The following is a 19917-nucleotide window of genomic DNA, read 5'->3' as shown; positions in this document are numbered from 1 at the left end:
TTTTATTTTTTATTTTTTATATAAGCAATATTCTAAGCATAATATATCTAAGTTACAAAGAAGAGATTTGATGAACTCTGATGCGAATCAGTTGATTTAGCTAATTTGGCTAAATTTAAGTATCTACAAGCATGATTGTTAACATTCTAAAAATTATATGGTATAAATAGAAACTTCAAGTAGATATCAAGCTGGGTACTTTTATAACATGGGCACAGCTCTAAGAGGCTGAGCTTTCTATAAGGTGAGGCCAAGTCCACAAGCAGAGATTTCAACGATTTACAGTGTAAGATGGAAGCAGGAAGCTCTCCAAACCTAATATAAGTGATAACAAGATGAAGCACTTCAACATTGCACCTCACAGCAATTTCAATCCATTCCCTCAACCGCAATCGGAAATCAACATCATAGTCGTCATAAAAAAATCACCACCGAAAACGAAAGCATTGTATCTTAAGATGCACCCCACGTTGAATGAAAAACCTTTTCAAAGAATTGATAACATTTTTGTTCTTTCCACGAGTGGATGTATCCACACCAGAAAAGTCATGAAAATTCAAGTACGGGGTCGATATATAAAACTCTCTGCATGCTTTGGACACTCAGCCAACCCTAGTAAGGTCTTTGAAGTTGAGGCGAGACATAATTTCATGAGCGATTACTGTGCTTATGAGCTTGATTTTAATCTTGGTGATTGGCCACCACTTTGATTTGAGTTGAGTGTCTTTGATGCGAGTTAACACAGATGTCATGTTGTTAATTCGGTTTTAGCGTCTTACAAATGGTACCATGAATTCCTTAATGTAGATGTCATACACTAGGTTTCATGCGGTCTCTTAAGTAGTTCTCAAATCGTTAATGAACTCATGTGTGTTTAGTAATCTAGATGCCATATATTGTTAGCACATATGAGTGTACATATTAATCTAGATGCCATGGACACTATATGAATTAGAGGAACTAGACCGTCAATTTGGATGATTACTTATTAATAATTAACTGTAGGAATTGAGTTGGATTGGTTATGGTGAATCAGATGCTCTAGTGTCTTTCGCAATTGATTTATAATTTGAATTCTTTGTTGTTCTTGTCATTTATTTAAGCTCATTTGATTTTTGTTTACGTTTACAATTTCAAAGTTCTTTCTCAAATCATCAATTTTTCCATTTCAATTCAAGTGCAATGCAAATTAAGTTAGATAATTAGAATTATTTCAATCTTAGTTGGAACGATCTTGTGCTTGCCTACTATACTACTTAACGATTTGTACACTTGCGAGCATTAAAATTTGGACTTAATTGGGTTGATTTCGGTTAATCTAATTTTGGCAACAAAAAGGTTTTGTGAAAATACGATAAACCTCAATGAGTATTAGTGAAATTAGCTCTTAATGAAATATGGATAAAAAAAAAAGAACATGGACAGCATCTATCACCAACTTTTTTGTTCACTCAACAAAGTAAAGCCCAAGCCACCAGTCAACTAACTTGTAAGAATCACTTTTATGAAAATACGATAAATCTCAATGAGTGTTAGTGTAATTAATTTTTAATTATATTTCGATAAAAAGAAAAGGACATGGAGAACATCCATCACCTAACTTTTTTGTTCAAAACTTGAATGTTCAATCTCTCGTCACGTAGGAACAAGAATTAGTAGGGAGGGAATTGCAAATAGAGATACTATTGAGGCTTCACTTAACAAATTAAAGGAGCCGTTGAGCGGCCAGTCAACTAACTTGTAAGAATCACTTTTTACAAATACGGTAAATCTCAAGGAGTGTGTGTAATTAATCTTTAATCACCGAACTTTTTTGTTCAAAACATGAATGTCCAATCTCTCCTCACGTAGGAGCAATAATTAGGAAGGAGAGAATAGAAGATGGATATACCATAGAGATTCTAAAAATTATATGGTAGAACTTCACGTAGATATCAAGCTGGGTTCTCCTATAACATGGGCACAACTATGAGAGGCTGAGTTTTCTCTGTAAGGTGAGACCAAACTTCTAATCCACGTTCACGGCCTCTGGTGCAACTCCATCTTCAAGCTTCCAATTATCGAAGCAATTAATAAGCGAACCCAACATCAAGTTCACCATTCTTACTGCCACAGGACATATTGTCCTCTCACCACCAAACGGAATAAGCTCAAAGTTCTTGCGCTGGTAACATCAATTTCCGATCCCAAAAACCTCTCTGGCACAAATGAATCTGGTTTGTCCCAAATGCCAGGGTCTCTGACGATGGCCCCTGCATTGACAAACACTTGTGCACCCTTTGGTACACCCGCATTCTACATTTGTTTCAACTTTTCGGGGAAGTAGTAAAGGCGCTGTAGGTCAACCAGAAGGTATCTTTGATTATTGCTTGTAAGTAAGGGAGTTGACCAATGTCGGATTCTTCAACCGGTTTTCCTTTTCTGATGATCTGCTTCAGCTCTGCTTGAGCTTTGGACAATTTTTCCGGGTCGCGGAGTAGCTCAGCAATTGCCCATTCCAATGCGGATGACGCTGTATCTGTTCCCACAGTAAATAAATCCTGTAATGAACCAACAAAACAATCACAGTACATACGCTAGCTATTCAATGTTGAAATTTTTTACATTGACGGGTCCAGGGGCTCTACTCTAACGACACCAATACTATTCCCAATTTTACCATATGTCCAATCCGTCAACCGTGGGGTTTTACCACAAAAAACCTTGGTATTAGTTAGAGTAAGGTAATCATATTTAAAGCCACCCTTGTTGACTTCCCCCACTGATGTGGGACTGCCAATACACCCCCTCACGTGTAACCACATTTGATGGTTCACATGTGGAGATCCACATATCGGCAATTAAAACTCAGCAAACCGGCTCCAATGGAATCTAGACTTATTTTTAATCTTTTCAGAAAGTGTCTCTTAAGAACTCAGAGGCCGGCTCTATGTTAAGAGTCCAAGCTTGTTTCCAAGCCCACACTTCCTAGTGACAAGCCTTTGGCATGCACGGGCCCATAACAGTGGGCTCTGATACCATGTTGATATTTTTTTAGATCGACGAGCCTAGGGGGCCTCACTCTAACGACACCGATATTGTCCCCAACTTTACCACACCACCCACCCAATCCGTTAGGTGTGGGGTTTTACCACAAAAGACTTTGGTATTAGTTAGAGTAGGGTAATTATATTTAAAGCCACCCTTATTGACTTTTCCCACCGATGTAGGACTACCAACATTCGAGAATAATTGAGAGCAACAAAATTAGAGAGTAAATATATAGTAGCAACTAACCTGGAACAAATGTTGAGTTTCATCCGTGTCCATATATATCCTGAGAGCAACAAAATTAGAGAGAAAATATATAGCAGCAACTAACCAGGAACAAATGTTGAGTTTCATCCGCGTCCATATATATCCTCAATTTTTCTCTTCACTAATGTTTATTAAGGTATTTAACATATCATTAGTCGTATGATATAATCAAGTTTTTTTCTTGATTCAAACCTTTGCATGACCAAGCGGTCAAAGAGTTCAAACATTCTGGAAGTGACTAGTCAAACGTTGCCTTATCCTCATTGGATCAATCTTCTTAAGCACAGGAAAGAAGTCTGCGAAGTTTGGTTTGCCAGCCTCTTCCATAAATACTCCACGCTAACTATTTGAACTCTCTAGCCCTCTCACTATGTGAGTCCACTAAATCCACAGAGAAGACAGTACGTGATAGAAAATTGAGCGTAGTTTTTGAAAGCAACCCTTCCAATTTCTACCGCCTCGCCTTTTACAAGGCTTTCTTTGGCATCAGCAACTAGCTCTTGCACTTTTACTGCCTACTTGCCTTGGCTAGCATCGAGAATTAGTGGCGAACAACTGAGAGTTGCATATTTTGCGAAGGTTTCTCCATTTATCTGAAACATGTAGCCAAGGTATCCCATGCTTGCCATACCATGAAGAAGTTGGAGTTTCACTATAAAACCAATTGATAATATGAGGAGTAGCCCAATTACTTAACAGCACATGTAAAGTCTCTCCTCTAATCAATGTAGGATTCATTCTCAACAGTTATTTGGCCGAGTTTTAAAGTACATTATGGGTCCGCCAGTATTGTGAAATCTTGGTTATGGAGAGGGGCGGTTTGTTGCCAATCTCCAAAAGATTGTCAATGAAGGATAATGGCCTTGGTCCAGGGCGGAAGCCTTGTCGGCATTCTTCTTGCAGATGAGTAACGGAAGGCTTGGAATATGATCCAGGTCACCATTAGACATAGTATTACACAACTCAAGAAAGCCATTTCTGTTAGAAATCTAATTGGACTAAACTATCATTTAGTGAAGGATGAAATGTATTTAATTGGTAACAATACAATTTGACATAAGTTGCAAGCGTGGAAAGAACTGCTTCCTATTATTAAGGAAATATGGATATCAATCATGGAGATAACTTACGTCCCACTATTTGATGAAATTTCTGTTAACTGACAAAAACCAACTCTCCATGATAGAGGGAAGTGGGTGAATGTTAATCTATATTAGGACTCCTTGCTCATACAGAAAAGTTCTATGTTATTGGGTTCTATCACCTTAAGAACATTAAGTCTTTCAACGAGTAGAATATATCATATTTTTCTTGTTTTGCAATGGTTGCCTCAGGTATCATATTAATATGTGTTAGTAATCTAGGAAACTTGTTAATATTATATACTACTAGTTTTCCAACATTTGGTATCAGAGCCAAATTAACAAATCCTAGATTCGAATATATATGTGTAACTGCATATGTTTTCAAGCATGCGAATTCTCTGTTTTTTATGAAATGCATGGGATAGTCTTGCCTTGGAAGTTTTTAATGTCATGCAGCGGTGAATGATATGGTGTATATTCTGGCAAATAACGGTTTAAAGAGTCATTGCATGTTCATACTCTTTTCCAAGGGAAAGAATATATAAAATCCGTAAAGTTTCAATGAATCATTCCTTGTATAATCTTGTAATTATCTTGTCCAAAGACTTGATATATCTACAATAAAAGACGATTGTAGTGGTCAGAATGTACATGATGATTTTGAAAGGGTGTTTATATTTAAATGTGTAAGTGATGTATGAAATTAAAACTATATTTAATGTTTTACTTTGCTGCTTTAGCAACATCATCTGCACTGAGCCTTTCATCGATCGAGCCTCTCAATAGGGGAAACTTTAAAAGGTAGAAACATGATATTGAGATTTTACTGGGCCTGATGGATCTTGATTTAGCACTGAGAAAGGACGAACCTGCATCACTGACTGACACTTCGACTGTTGAGCAAAGATTGAGGCATGAAAAGTGGCAAAAGCCCAACAGGATGTCGCTCATGGTGATGAAAAGAACTATGAGTGAGACTGTGAGAGGTGGAATAGCTGCATGTGACAAAGCTAAGGATTTCCTAGATTCAATTGGAGCAAATTTCAAAGAGTCCGAGAAAGCCGAAATGGGTGAATTGATGACGACACTGGCCAGTTTGAAGTTTGATGAAGGCAAAGGTGTAAGGGAGCACATACTGAAGCTTGTTGACAACAAAATTGAAGGACTTGGAGGTTCCAGCTGATGATGCTTTTGTTGTTCATATGACATTGACTTCCCTACCTTAATCCTTTGATCAACTGAAGATCACTTACAACACACAGAAGGAAAAATGGTCACTGGATGAACTGATTTCCATATGCACTCCGGGGGAAGACAGGTTCAAAATAAACACCAATTTTGGTACTGTGAACTTGGTGCACGCCAACAAGGGGAATAGGCCAATGTTTCATTTTGGTAAGGCTTCTAAACTAGACTCTTCTCTAGGAACTGCTATAGCTGCTTCTTCCTCTAAAGGACCAAAGGATCATAAGGAATTATGGACAACACAAGGAGCTATTTTTGCAAAAATACTGGACACATAAGAAGGGAATGTGATAAACTCAAGAACTGGAAAATTAAGAAAGGTATTTTTGTTAAAATTTTTGTTGTTTTGAAACTAATCTTGTTAAAGTCCCTCCAAATACTTGGTGGTTTGACACTGAGTGTTCGGTTCACATCACCAATTCATTGCAGGATTTCACAAGAGGAGTTACAACTACAAGAAGTGAAGTTTTTCAAGTTTTCGTTGGCAATGGCAATAAAGTGGCTGTGGAAGCAGTAGGCAACCTTAAGCTGGAATTATCTAGTGGTTTTATTTTAGAATTAGTTGATGTTCTCTATGTACCTTCACTTTGAAGGAATTTAGTTTCTGTTTCAAAACTTGTAAAATTTGGTTTAGCTTTCAACGGAGACAATGAGAGTGTCATAATTTACTTGAAAAATAATCCAAAAGATGTTGTTGGAGTTTGTTTCCTGGTTAATAATTTGTGGCAATTGTTGTGTTCAGTGATGAATGATTTTGCTTGCCTTAATGTTGATTCAATGGGTTCGAGTAAAATAATGTTTTTAAATGAAAAATCTTCTATGCTTTGGCATAGAAGATTGTGACAAATTTCGAAAATTAGAATGGATCGCTTAGTCAAGGATAATATCCTACCTACTTTAGACTTCTCAGACTTAACAAATTGTATTAAGTGTTTTAAGGGCAAGTTAATAATTTATAAGAAGAAAACTCCAACTAGAAGTCTAAAGTTGTTGGAGATTATTCATTCAGACGTTTGTGGACCTTTTCCAACCAAAACACTTCGTGGAAATGTGTATTTCATGACTTTTACGAATGATTTTTCGAGATTTTCAGATCTCTATTAATCTCGGATAAGTCTTTTGCATTAAAATGTTTTAAAGTATTCAAAACCAAAGTTGAAAAACAACAAGAAATGTCCATAAAGATCCTAAGGTCAGATAAGGGAGGGGAATACTATGGTAGGTACACAGAGAATGGTCAATCAAAAGGACCTTTGGCGCAATACTTGGAAGAGTGTGGGATTCAGACTCAGTACACTTCTCCAGGCACACCACAACAAAACGGTGTGCCTGAGAGAAGGAATAAGAAACCTAATTGGACCAAACTATCATTTAGTGAAGGACGAAATGTATTTGGTAACAATACAATTTGACATAAGTTGCAAGCGTGGAAAGAATTGCTTCCTATTATTAAGGAAATATGGATACCAATCGTGGAGATAACTTACATCCCACTATTTGATGAAACTGTTGTTAACTGACAAAAATCAACTCTCCATGATAGAGGGTTCAATTTTCCATGATAGAGGGAAGTTGATGAATGTTAATCTATATAAGGACTCCATGCTCATAAAGAAAAGTTCTGCGTTATTGGGTTCTATCATGTCTTTCAATGAGTAGAAGATATCCTTTTTTCTTGTTTTGCTGTGGCTGCCTCAGGTATCATATTAATATCTGTTATTAATCTAGGAAAATTGTTAATATTATATACTACAAGTTTTCCAACAATTTCTTCTTCCAATCTGTAAATTTTGCCACAATTGAGAGGACACAAAAACATCTTTTCACTGGGGATATGTATATATGGATGGGGTACTACAATAAACACCAAATTTGTTTATCATGCTTTACTCACATAATGACGTAGAATGTAAGGTTTAGACGTTAACCAGTACTAACACATCATTTGATGAATAAATTAGCACGCACATTATTTTCAGTAAAAAAATCCACTTGTATACTATTAATTTAAGCTGGGGTTGTGGCTTGGAGAAAATGAAGCCTACATATCCAAATGAAAAGGAGACGGAGAACACGAATCAAGTTTTTTTTTTTTTTGCTACCAGTCCTCAATCATGTTGAGGAGCCGGCGGCGGCTTAATATAACTAAGACGAAAAAGTAAGTAAAATATGGAACTCAACAGCCGCCAGCTAGCAATCAAATTCAAAACCCACAGTCATCCAATAAAGTGATGAAAATCTTCAAATCGGTAAGAATTATTAAAATGGATGTGGAACAATAATATCACAAGCATATTATTCTATTTGCGGTTCAGAAAATATATAGTGGAAAGTAGAAATTAAGCTAGGTTCTTATATAAAATTGGCACAACTTTTAGTGGCTGAGCTTTCTGTAAGGTGAGGCCAAACTTTTGATCCATGTTCAAGGTATTTGGTGTAACACCATCTTCCAGCTTCCAATCATCAAACGAGTTAATAAGCGAACCCAACATCAAGCTCAACATTCTCATTGCCAATGGTAATCCAGGGCATATTCTCCTCCCACCACCAAACGGAATAAGCTCAAAGTTCCGGCCTAAAACATCAATTTCCGATCCAAAAAACCTCTCCGGCATAAACGAGTTTGCGTTGTCCCAAACATTGGGGTCTCTCCCTATGGCCCATGCATTGACCAGCACTTGTGCACCCTTTGGTACAATGTACCCGCAGATTTCTACGTCAGCTTCGGCTTTTCGGGGAATTAGAAATGGAGCAGCTGGGTGTAATCTGAAGGTTTCTTTGATTATGGCTTGTAGGTAAGGGAGTTGAGCAATTTGTGATTCCTCAACTGGCTTTCCTTTGCCGATAATTTGCTTCAGCTCTGCTTGAGCTAGGGAAAGTTTTTCCGGGTTGCGTAATAGCTCAGCCATTGCCCATTCCAATGTGGATGAAGTTGTATCTGTGGCCGCACCAAATAGATCCTAATTGATGAAATGTGTAATTAGTACTTTTTATCCAACAATTGTTATTCACGAGATATGAACTCGTATCCGATTGGAATATTGAATGAAGCTGTGTAATGAACAACAAAATCTACCTATAACATCTCAACTGATTATTTGATCTATCATCTTAGTAAGTTTAGATGGCACAATACACATCATAAACAAGTAAAAGACTAACAATTACAAAATTAATGATCCAAGTATATAACCATCAAAAACGAACATATAACAGCATATTTTTAAAAATTTTATAGAAGGGCAATTGAACTTAAGACCTCGAGCGTAGAGATAAGCCCAGCTGCCAAGCTATTTCTAATTCAAACAAGGTATCGACAACAATGGAGGTAGAATAGAGTAGAGTAGTGGCAACTAACCAGAAACAGATGCTCAGTTTCATCCATGTCCATATCTTCATTCTTCTCTTCACTGATGTTTATGAGTGTATCCAACATATCATTAGTTATGACATAATCTCGTGATTTTCTTGACTCCAACCTTTGGGTGATCATGCGGTGAATGAGATCGATCATCTTCTGGAAGTGATTGGCCAAACGACGCCGTATCCCCATGGGATCAATCTTCTTAAGCACAGGAAAATAGTCAGCCAAGTTTGGCTTCCCAGCCTCTTCCATAATACTCCAAACCAACTCCTTAAACTCTCTAGCTGTCTCGCTCTTCGGGTCTGCCAAGTCCACAGAGAAGACGGTACGCGACATCAAGTTGAGCGTAGTTTTGAAAGCGGCCCTTCCAATATCAACAGTGTTGCCTTTCACAACGCTTTCATTGACCTCGGATATGAGCTCCTGCACTTTTATGTGACGGTTAGCTTGGTTGGCGTCAAGAACTTTGTTGGCGAACAGTTGCGAGTTGCATATTTTGCGGAGGTTTCTCCACGCGGCTGAAACGGGTAGCCAAGGCATGCCGTACTTGGCGTGGTCACGGGCTTGGACTGCATCGGGGATGGTTCGGTTGCAAAAGAAGTGGTCATGGGTTCGGAGGACCTCTTTAGCCACGGTTGACGAGGAAACTACAACCGTGGTTACTTGTCCGAGATGTAATGTGAAAATGGGACCATAGCGTTGTGAAAGGTTAGTGAGAGAGAGATGGGGTTCGTTCCCAAGTTCCAAGAGATTTCCAATGAAGGGAAATGGTTTTGGTCCAGGTGGAAGCCTAGTGGGAATCTTTCTTCCTGCAAATGAATAATAGATAGCATGGACTGAGATCCAGACGACTATAAGAGATAATAGCATGCAACTCAACAAGTCCATCTGATCTTACTCTTTCTTTCTTCTCCTAAGCCTTTATCTTTGGCATGATTGTTGGGGAAAATCAATATATATCCTCGGATAACATTCTTAGTGCATGATATGGCCTTATTATATAAATTTCATTATGTTAATCCTTCAATTTCTTGATCTTTATTTGAAAAGATCATTTCTATAAATAATAAATAAATAAATAAAATCGTTTCCTTATATATCAAATAATAGACTTTTCTTGTAAATATCTTAGTAGTTACTAGTTAGTATTCACACCATCAATTTATTTTAAGATAGTGCGCTATCTACACACTCGTCTTTACCTCCACAAGTTCCTATTAATTTATGACCGCCATATCAAATGAATTGAAAAATATCAATGGACAAAAATTAACAATGATGTGTAAGAGATAATAAGAAGTGTGTAAATAACACTACCTTTTGTTCTACACATTTGGAAGCATAAAATCTTCGACTCAATTGATTTTTTGTGAGAATAATTTTCAAATAAAAATAGAGAAATAAACAGTTTTAGATATTTCGATTTCAAAATTTCTACGATGAAGATAGGTTTGTGCATTTCTTGCATGCAAAAAAAAAAAAAATTAGTTTGCCAAAAATGCAGCTTGATACACCAAATGACATAATATAAGTAATTAGATATTGAAAAAAAAAATAACCATTTATATAAGAACACTTTGTGTACTGAGCCAGACACTTTGAAAAGTTTTTCCTCATTTTTTAGTCTATCAGGAATACACCCTATATAATCGGATTTGGATGCCGTCCGGATCCAAATTGTGGGGATCCTAGGGATCCTCAGGATCCCCACATGTTAATCGTTTATCGTATATCATACGGTTAGAAATCATTTTAAAATTTATTATTTAAAATTAGACATAAATAATACATAATGAAAATTGACCGCACGATGTACGATGAATAGTCGTGATAAGAGGATCTCTAAGATCCCCACAAAAGGGATCCATAAAGGATCCTCATCATATATGATAACCTAGGAGTGGGTGCACTACGAACCAACGTATCTGCCCCGTCATTCAATTAAGGGCCTACGTTATTTCGTCATCGCACACGCATGCACGCGTGTAATAGCTCCAACTGCTTGCATACATCCTTCAAGATATAGGTTGCGAAGTCAACTTGTACTCATCAAGTAAATAAAGTCATACGATCTCTTTAGTATTTTGAAGACATTAAAAAGCCATTATTGTGAACAAAGGAATGTTGTTTTGTTTTTTTTTTTGGGAGAACTAGGAATGTTATTTTGTTTTGTTATTATAAAGAGGATGTATTTTGAATTCCACTTGATACGTTTGTTGAAAAAGAGCAATTCATTACTTGTAAGAATCGCTTTTGTGCACTAGGCTTTAAACTCCAGTTGGTGTTCTAGGGCTAGATTCTTAAAAGCAACTCCACTAATTGTACGGGCTATTAAGCAATTAGTAACTATTATCTTCGTGAATAATGATTGCTCGAGGATATTTGCACTCCGTTGTAGGGATTTTTAGATTCAAAATATAGATTGTTTTTAGGAGTGAGTCTATATATCAAAATACATGTTTTCATATTTACTCATTTTATATTTTCTAAAAATATTAAAAAGAACTATTTTTGAAAGGAAATAAAATAAATATTATTTTTGAAAGGAAACAAATTAAATAAAAATTATTTCTAGAACTACATCTAAATAACACATTATTTTTTAAACTGAACCAGAATAATACATTATTTCGAGAACTACTGCAAAGTGACGCAAACATTTTTGGAATTACTGCAAAATAACCTACATTATTTCTAGAACTACAACAAAATAGTTTTAAATAATATTTTGAAAATGGTAACAAAAAAAAGCTTTGAATAGGATAATAAGAGGGCCCTTAGAAATTTTGGAATTATTATTATTATCTTGTCAAAATTTTCAAATTTTTATTCAAAAAACTTAACAGAAAGTAAAACTTTTGAATTATTATTTCGCCAAGGGCCGCGCTACGGTTGCAAAAGAGTTGGTCATGGGTTCGGAGGACATCTTTGGCGACGGTTGACAAAGAAATTACCACGGTTGTTATTCGGCCGAGTTGCAAAAACTTAATGGGGCCATAGCATTGTGAAAGCTTATAGTGAGAGTGAGATGGGTTTTTGCCAAGCTCTAGGGATTGCCGATGAAGGAAAGTCGGTTTGGTCCAGGTGGAAGCCTTTTGGTATTTGATGATCTTCTTCAAATTGAATAATAGAGGATTTGGATTTCATCCCGATTAAAGAAAGTGCTCTTAAGATTAGTGAGAGTGAGAAGTGCTCTTAAGATTGCTTATCGCAATTAAAGAAAGTTGAGATTTCACTGTGAATTCAATAATAATACATGAGAAGTAATTCAACTTACTTATAAACTCGTACAAGGTTTCTCCTCCTATTAATGTGGGATTTATTCTTAACACGTTCCTTACGTGTAGCGACTTTTCAAGCCTAACACTTGGACGAAACAACGCGATGACGTGAAACACATGTGGCCTTGGGCTTTCACACGTGGAACAACCTGCTACGATACTATGAAGAAGGTTGAAATCTCACCATAAAAACAATTAGCGATATAGAAATTAGCCTAACTTACTAGTAACTCCATGCAAAATCGCTCCGCCTATCATATGAAATTCATTCTCAACTTCTTAAATCCTCAAGATATCCTATATAAACGAAATAATTTGTTCTTCATTCAAGTGAAAAAGGAAAGGTAAAAGTATTAAACGAGGTTTAGGAGTTCAGTTTACTTCTAATTCTTATCTTCGTTGCACATCCACTAACCACTATTTCACTTATATAGGTAAAGACTAGCAAAATACTTTTTTATGGACACAAAAATTAAAATTCCAACTTCAATCTACCTTTATTTTAACTGTGAAATGAGAAAGACTTCTATCCGTACCAAAAAAATAATGACTTCTTTTTTATAAAAGAAAAACAAATGAGACGAGAAGAACTGAAGATATGTCAATTTTCTCACATTACAATCCAATACTTTAACATTATTAGGGTATTCGGTCAATTTAAATCTTTCGTTGGGTTAAACATTTGGAAAGTTTCTCACATTACAATGTAATGTTTAACATCATTAGGATATTCAATCAATTTGCATATTTCATTGGTTTAAACATTTGATGCACCACTCAATTTATTTGACATCTCGCATTCGATCAATTTACATATATTAGTACTCAGATTGTTTTCGTTGGGTTTAAACATTTGGTGCAGAACTTAATCTTGATGCTATGAAGACAGTTCGGAAAAAATGAAAATTTCAAATTATTATTTATTTATTTATCTTCAAAATTGGATAATTATTATTTAGACAAGGGCCGCGCGCACGCAGGCCCTCACAGGAACAAATTATTACTTAGGTTCTACCACTGGGGCTGACCTTAGGTGAGCACCCCTCCCAAAGGGCAATGGAGATCACTTACCTAGGACATGGGCCTTTTCTAATCGCCCATAGACACCATCCAGGTAAGCTTGTTCCACTTTTCCACACCTCTCAATTATATATCCTCACTTCAACCTGCCTCCTCTTACTCTTCTCCAATGTGGGACATATTAGTTCACCAAAAAAACCAAAAAAATGTGGGACATGTTATCCCACTACATATACAAAACATCTCATTTTAATACAATGTTTCCATAATATCAATCTCCAATCAGTTATAGATACTACAAAATCTCATTTTAATACACTTTAACAAAATGTTGATTAATTATAGAAACTACAAAATCTTTAATCAGTTGACAACGACTTTTAGAAGCTGAGACATCTGTAAGGTGATGTACACAAAGCATCATGACCACGGAATTATTTCCTCCAGCAACGAAATTACCCCTGATGCTAACATTGCTTCCTTGTTTCTAGAAAAAAAAAATCAACGAAATTAAAACTATTCTCAAGTATCCAAGGTTTAGAGAAGCATAGAACAGAACCAAAAATTCTGACATGTTACTCAAAATACTGCACAGCATAGATATAGACCATTCAATACATTCCAAGTGATAAACGGAGAATCAACATCTAATAATTAAAAACAAATCATGAAAGCCAATGCATCATTCTCTACACCCATGACGCAAGGAAATATCAACACATCGTAGACAATTATTTATACACTTCACCCTATCCCGGATGCTTTTTTTATTATTGAAGACACCGCATTTTGATGCTTAATAGACCTCTGAAGTTTTCAGTACAAAACAAATCAAAATATTGTCAAATAAACTAGTTATTGCATTCGATTCTTTTAATATTATTAAACAACTATACCTGTTATTGTTGACAGCAAGATTGAAGAGAGCCATGGCTCCACTTTCCTGAAGCACCCATATACATCCTGGCCTCCTTATCCTCTTTCAGCAAGAGCCTTATTTGCTCTACCTCGCACCTCTTCCTGAAGTCTTCCTCTTCATTCAAGGTGGTTAAAAGATCCTGATAACTTTCGAAAACATCAAGCTCAGACTCTTCCTCTAATGGAGACACATCTTCTGTTTCATTTCCAACGTCCCCCTTTACAGTATGGCTCTCCTCTAAAGGAACCACCTTGACACCCTTCACCTTGCAAGAGCCAACACTACCCATAGATTTTGAATCAGTGGACTCCGACTCAAATGCAAGCCTCCAATAGTTGAGGTCAAGAGACTCTGGGGGACCATCAGGAACATAAATTCTATTCTGTTCACACCAACTAGCAATTAAAAGAACCCTGAATAGTGGGAGAACAAGGAGCAGAACCTTGTGAATCATTGTCATCTGAGATTTCACTTCTGAACAGCTTGGAGTATTTTCGCATAAGATGTAATAAATAAGCCACAATTGATTCTTTCCGCTTATCTTCCTCAGCACGGGCTCTTTGGATGACTTTCTTTAAAGCTCTTCTCTAAGTAAGAGCTGCCCTGGAAGAGGTAATACCAAGTTTGATAGCAGCCTGATGAAAAGATTCCAGCTCATTATTGTCATTACAATTGTCGAACTTTTTCCCTTGCTGGAGTAGTGCAATTATTTCATCGCCAACTTTCTTCTCTAAGAGATCAAGTGAGAGCACAGTACCCTCAAGTTCACTAACAATCTCTTCAATCTGAAACAATATCAACAATATATTGTGTTTAGAACACATATAAGTGATGTACACAAAGCATCATGACCACGGAATGCTAGCATCACAAGTTAATTCAAAAACTTCAAATGCAATTACCACCAACCAGGAAAAGAAACTGCAAAAGGGCCTTAAAGAATAATTACCTGACAACCAATAGATTGTGGAACAATGTCTTCAACAATCCTAAGACTATCCATGAGAGCACATCTTGCCTTCTCAACAACATTTGTTATAAGGAAAACTAACGAAAATGGCTTGAAAACTTTGAGTTTTAACGAAAATGACAGTAAGTGAATAGTATCATAATTGACTTTTTAGAGTAAAAATATGGTTTTTCGTTAAAATGAACAGTACCGGTAAAACTAATAAAAATGGCTGGAAAACCTAAAGTTTTTCGTTAAAACTCATTTCTATATATCCTTCGAGTTATAGCTTGGGAAGTCAACTTGTTATACTATTTCTTTCATAGCCACATCAAGTAAATAAACTGATACGATCTCGTTGGTATTTTGAAGACATTGAAAAGCCATTATTGTGAACAAATGAGTGTTGCTTTGTTTTGTTATGATAAAGATGATATATTTTAAATTATCTTTGATTTAATAAATTTAGCGTGCAATATGCAAAACTCTACCCACTGATACATTTGTTGACGAAGAACAGTTCATTACTTGTAAGAATCGCTTTTGTGGACTAGACTTTAAACTCCAGTTGGTGTTCTAGGGCTAGATTCTTCAGAGCAACTCCACCTCTGACAATAATTGTACAGGCTATTAAGTAATTAGTAACTACTGTCTTAGTGAATAGTGAATGCTCAAGGACATTTCCACTCCGTTGTAGGGGTTTTTAGATCCAAGTCCAATAACATAGATTGTTTTTAGGAGTAAGTTCATTTATCAAATTACATGTTTTCATTGCTTTTATACTCATTTTATATTTTCTAAAAATATTAAAAAGAACTATTTCTGAAAATGAATAAAATAAACATTATTTTTGAAAGGAAACAAATCAAATAAACATTATTTTTAGAACTACAACAAAATAACACAATATTTCTGAAACTAAACCAAAATAACACACATTATTTTAAGAACTACTGCAAAGTGACGCAAACATTTTTGGAATTACTACAAAATGAACTACATCATTTTTGAAACTACAGCAAAAGAACTCACATTACTTCTGAAAGAGCACAAACTAAACTCTATTTCTGAAATTACAGCAAAACAACCAACAATGTTTCTAAACTGAACCAAAATAACCCACACTATTTATGGAACTACAATAGTGATCGTACTAGCAATCAATTTAAGATATAAACACGGTTCAGTTTTAAAAATAGGCACAGTTCGATTCTAGAAATAATCATTTAGCATGTGTACTTTAAAGATGAATGATTATAGTGCCATAACGCATCATAATTTCGGGTTCTTTCAGAATTTGTATCACGATCATATAGGAAGAGCCAGTTATTACTTTAGTCTAAAGAAAGCATTGCAATTGGCACTGTTCTTGACTGTTCATTGTACCTGAATTTCAGTTTATTTACGAGGCTGCCACTGATTCTCTCTGTCGCTGATTTTCATGTCGCGTGTTGATGATCGTGGAAAGGCAGGGGTGCGATGGTCATTTTAGTCTGTAGGGTTTCGAACGGGTTGGGTGGGTTAAAGCAGTTCCAGCCCGCAAATTTTGGACCGGCACCAAGTGAAAAAAACAGCCCGGCACCCTGTCCAACACCTCCAGCCAACAAAACAGCCTGGCACCCAGCCCAAGCCAGGCAGCAGCCCAGCCCATTTCGGACAGACCCAGAAGCCGATCCAAAAGGTTGGCGCGTGCACAACACTCGCAACTGGGCGCGAGTAGGCGACAGGTTTGCAGGCGGTGGGGCCCGCTTCTCAGGCCACTTGCATTTACTCGACTGAGGGCTACGTGGCCCTCCTCAGAGTCGTTGGATTTCCAAAGGCTAGTTTTTGTAGGTCGTTGGATTTCCAACGGTAAAAAAAAATTTAAATTTGACTTTTAAATTAGACCGTCCGATCACAGATCAACGGTCCACGTTTTTTTCACCAAAAATAAAATTAAAAAAAAAAAAAAAGGGCCCAACGGTCAGAAATTTGACCGTTGGCCACGTGGCAGCTGGTTGGCTGTTGCATTTGATTATTTTTCAAATCCAACGGTCCAGATTAATTACAACATTAAAATTTATTAAAAATTGTGAAATTTTTTTTTAAAATACAGAAAAATTTTAAAAAATTAAAAATTTTTTTTCTATAAATATCTAACCCTCATCTTCCACCTTACACCACATTTCAATATTTTCTACACTTTCTACATTTGAATATTTTGTACACTTTGAGAGAAAAAAATGACTTCGTGGAAGCTCATTGAAAATGTTACATTGTGTGAATGTTGGGTTCACACTACTCATGACACTATTACGGGTAATGAGATGGATAAGCGAGAAATGTGGAGTAAAATTACGAAATCGTTTTGCGATGTACATGGAAAATATGCCAGATCTAGTCAAGGTCTTCAAGGTCGTTGGAAAAAACTCAACGCATCCTTTACTTGTTGGAAAAACGACATCTCTCATGCTTCTGGTAATCTGCGTAGTAAGACAAGTTTAGCGGATGAGGTAACAATATTTTTATTTATTTATATGCATTCCACCCACATCAATATTTTAATTTATTTAATTTCTTATGTAATTTCTATGTAATATGCATTCCACGTCCATCAATATTTTAATTTATTTATTTGTTTTACACCCACATCAATATTTTAATTTATTTAATTTCTTATGTAATTTATATGCATTCCACGTCCATCAATATTTTAATTTATTTATTTGTGTTACACCCATATTTTTTAATACTATCTTATCCCACATTTTTATAGACACTACAAGCATAAGTATTTTACAATGCAAAGAACCATAACAAATCATTCAACAAATGGGAATGTTGGCAAATTATCAAAGATTGCCCTAGATACAAAATTGTGGCAACCGGTCCAGAAGTTGTCATGCACGGTATGGGTCTACACAGTTCGCCAGAAGCAGACACAGCCGAACAAGAAGCCAACACATTTGAAGACACGGAAGGGACGCTTGCAATGAAGTGTACCGTTGAACGATCAATTCATTGTAACGTCCATCCCGTTCCAACGGCTTGTGTTGCACGGGATATTCGGTCCGGTCATGAGTATAATAGATTTGTGTTCTTGAGTTGTTCATCGGATCCGGCTCGTATTCATCGACGGCATCATAATCATACTCGTCTTCAACAATCATGTTGTGGAGAATAATACACGTCATCATGATGGATCGAAGAGCCTCGACATCAAACATTCTAGCTGCAGCCCTGACAATGGCCCAACAAGCTTGCAGGATACCAAAACAACGCTCAACATCCTTCCTACACCCTTCTTGACACTTTGCGAAGTGTTTCTCTTTTTCACGCTGCTGATGTGGCATTGTTTTGACAAATGTTGACTACCTTGGGTAAATACCATCTGCAAGGTAGTATGGTCCCTCGTATTTATTACCATTAACCCAATATGTGCATCTCGGGCCATTTCCTTGTAGCAGTTCGTCAAACACTGGAGATTGGGCAATGACATTTAGGTCATTCTGAGCTCCTGGAACACCAAAAAAAACATGCCAAATCCAAGTATCAAAAGAAGCCACCGCTTCCAAAATGATGATTTTGGCTCATTTTCTGTCGCCATAAGCTCCTTGCCACGCATTTGGACAGTTTTTCCATGTTCAGTGCATGCAGTCGATACTTCCAATCATGCTAGGGAAGCCTCGCATCTCACCCTTCCTCAGAAGCCTTCGCATGTCCCTTGGCGTGGGTTACCAAAGGTACTCATTGGTGTAGAGGGCTTCAATTGCAGAGCAAAACCGCATCAGGAACTCCAGAACTGTTGTTTTTCCCATCCTTGCGATCTCATCCACTTGATCTGCAGATACTCCATATGTAAGCATTCTCAAGGCAGCCGTAATTTTTTACTCAGGAAGAAGACCTAGAACATGAAAAGCATCATCTTTTTGCACAAAATATAGATCATGGTTGCAAACATCACTCATGATTTTATCGAACAAATTTCGTTGAATTCTAAAACGACGTCTAAAAACATGATCAGGGAAAACGCTGTTGGGAATAAAATAATCTTCCAAGAGATCTTTACCTCGTATTTCCCTTCTTCTATCGATGTTTGCCACATGTCTGGGTTTGGCTATCTGACCCATAGCTTCCATGATACGGCGGGAATGTGAGGTACTCCGCCTTCTATGGTGATCATCCTCATCCTCCTCCATTACGAATGCCTCATCTCCACCTCCATCTTGGTCAAGATTGACCAATTCTTCCTGTTGTGCCAACAACCTTTTCTGCTGCTCTTGCAACTGCTTATACGCTCTCCTTGAAGAAGACATTGTAAGAACTCAAGATTTGAAAACAATACAGAATAATTCTGAGCTAAAAAAAAGGATTGAGTTTAGTGTGAGGATAGATGTAGGCATGTAGGGTTTATATGGACAAAAAAAAAAGATGAGGTTCTGGACAATGCCACGTGGCACTACGTGATTGGTTGAAAATCTTATCGAAATCTTGGCTAAATTATTGTAAATAGGAAGTGACACGTGGCGTGTCGGGATTGGTTGAAAATCTTATCAGAAATCTATCTAAAAAATAGTACGTTCGGACAATAACACGTGGCGTGACAAGATTAGTTAAAAATCTTATCCAAATCTTGCCTAAATTATTTTAAACAGGAAGTGACACGTGGATTGTCGGGATTGGTTGAAAATCTTAGCGGAAATATATTCAAAAAATAGTACGTTCGGATAATAACACGTGGCGTGACGAGATTGGTTAAAAATCCTATCTGAAATTAA

At 36.6% G+C, this 19917-nt stretch overlaps 2 protein-coding genes, 1 non-coding gene and 1 pseudogene across 3 annotated transcripts; 1 reads left to right on the top strand and 3 right to left on the bottom strand.

Moving 5' to 3' along the window:
* Positions 1-201: 201 nt before the first annotated feature.
* On the bottom strand, positions 202-4273 carry LOC137738458 (geraniol 8-hydroxylase-like; annotated as a pseudogene).
* A 944-nt stretch (positions 4274-5217) lies between these two features.
* LOC137736259 (uncharacterized) lies at positions 5218-5565 on the top strand. The gene has a single exon (XM_068475560.1). It carries the CDS (start codon positions 5218-5220, stop codon positions 5563-5565), a length of 348 nt encoding a protein of 115 aa, XP_068331661.1.
* A 2290-nt stretch (positions 5566-7855) lies between these two features.
* On the bottom strand, positions 7856-9974 carry LOC137738169 (geraniol 8-hydroxylase-like). The gene is made up of 2 exons (XM_068477795.1): positions 8986-9974; positions 7856-8587 (listed from the first exon to the last, which is right to left on the bottom strand). The coding sequence occupies exons 1-2, from the start codon at positions 9877-9879 to the stop codon at positions 7967-7969; spliced, it is 1515 nt and encodes a 504-aa protein (XP_068333896.1). The 5' UTR covers positions 9880-9974; the 3' UTR covers positions 7856-7966.
* A 3258-nt stretch (positions 9975-13232) lies between these two features.
* Positions 13233-13394, bottom strand: LOC137738498 (U1 spliceosomal RNA). The gene has a single exon (XR_011068948.1). It is a non-coding gene; the product is annotated as a U1 spliceosomal RNA (small nuclear RNA).
* Between the last annotated feature and the right edge of the window lie 6523 nt (positions 13395-19917).

This window comes from Pyrus communis, chromosome 6, assembly GCF_963583255.1.
Source record: "Pyrus communis chromosome 6, drPyrComm1.1, whole genome shotgun sequence".
NCBI lineage: Eukaryota > Viridiplantae > Streptophyta > Magnoliopsida > Rosales > Rosaceae > Pyrus > Pyrus communis.
The sequence above is the reverse complement of the archived record's forward strand: the minus strand, read 5'-3'. Positions and strand labels throughout refer to the sequence as shown.

What these genes read in the sequence shown, in the direction of transcription:
- LOC137736259 (XM_068475560.1), top strand. Translation starts at nt 5,218, where the DNA reads ATGGATCTTGATTTAGCACTGAGAAAGGACGAACCTGCATCACTGACT.
- LOC137738169 (XM_068477795.1), bottom strand. Translation starts at nt 9,879, where the DNA reads ATGGACTTGTTGAGTTGCATGCTATTATCTCTTATAGTCGTCTGGATC. An exon ending in AAACTGAGCATCTGTTTCTG is followed by an intron (nt 8,588 to 8,985) that starts GTTAGTTGCCAC and finishes TTCATCAATTAG; the next exon opens with GATCTATTTGGTGCGGCCAC.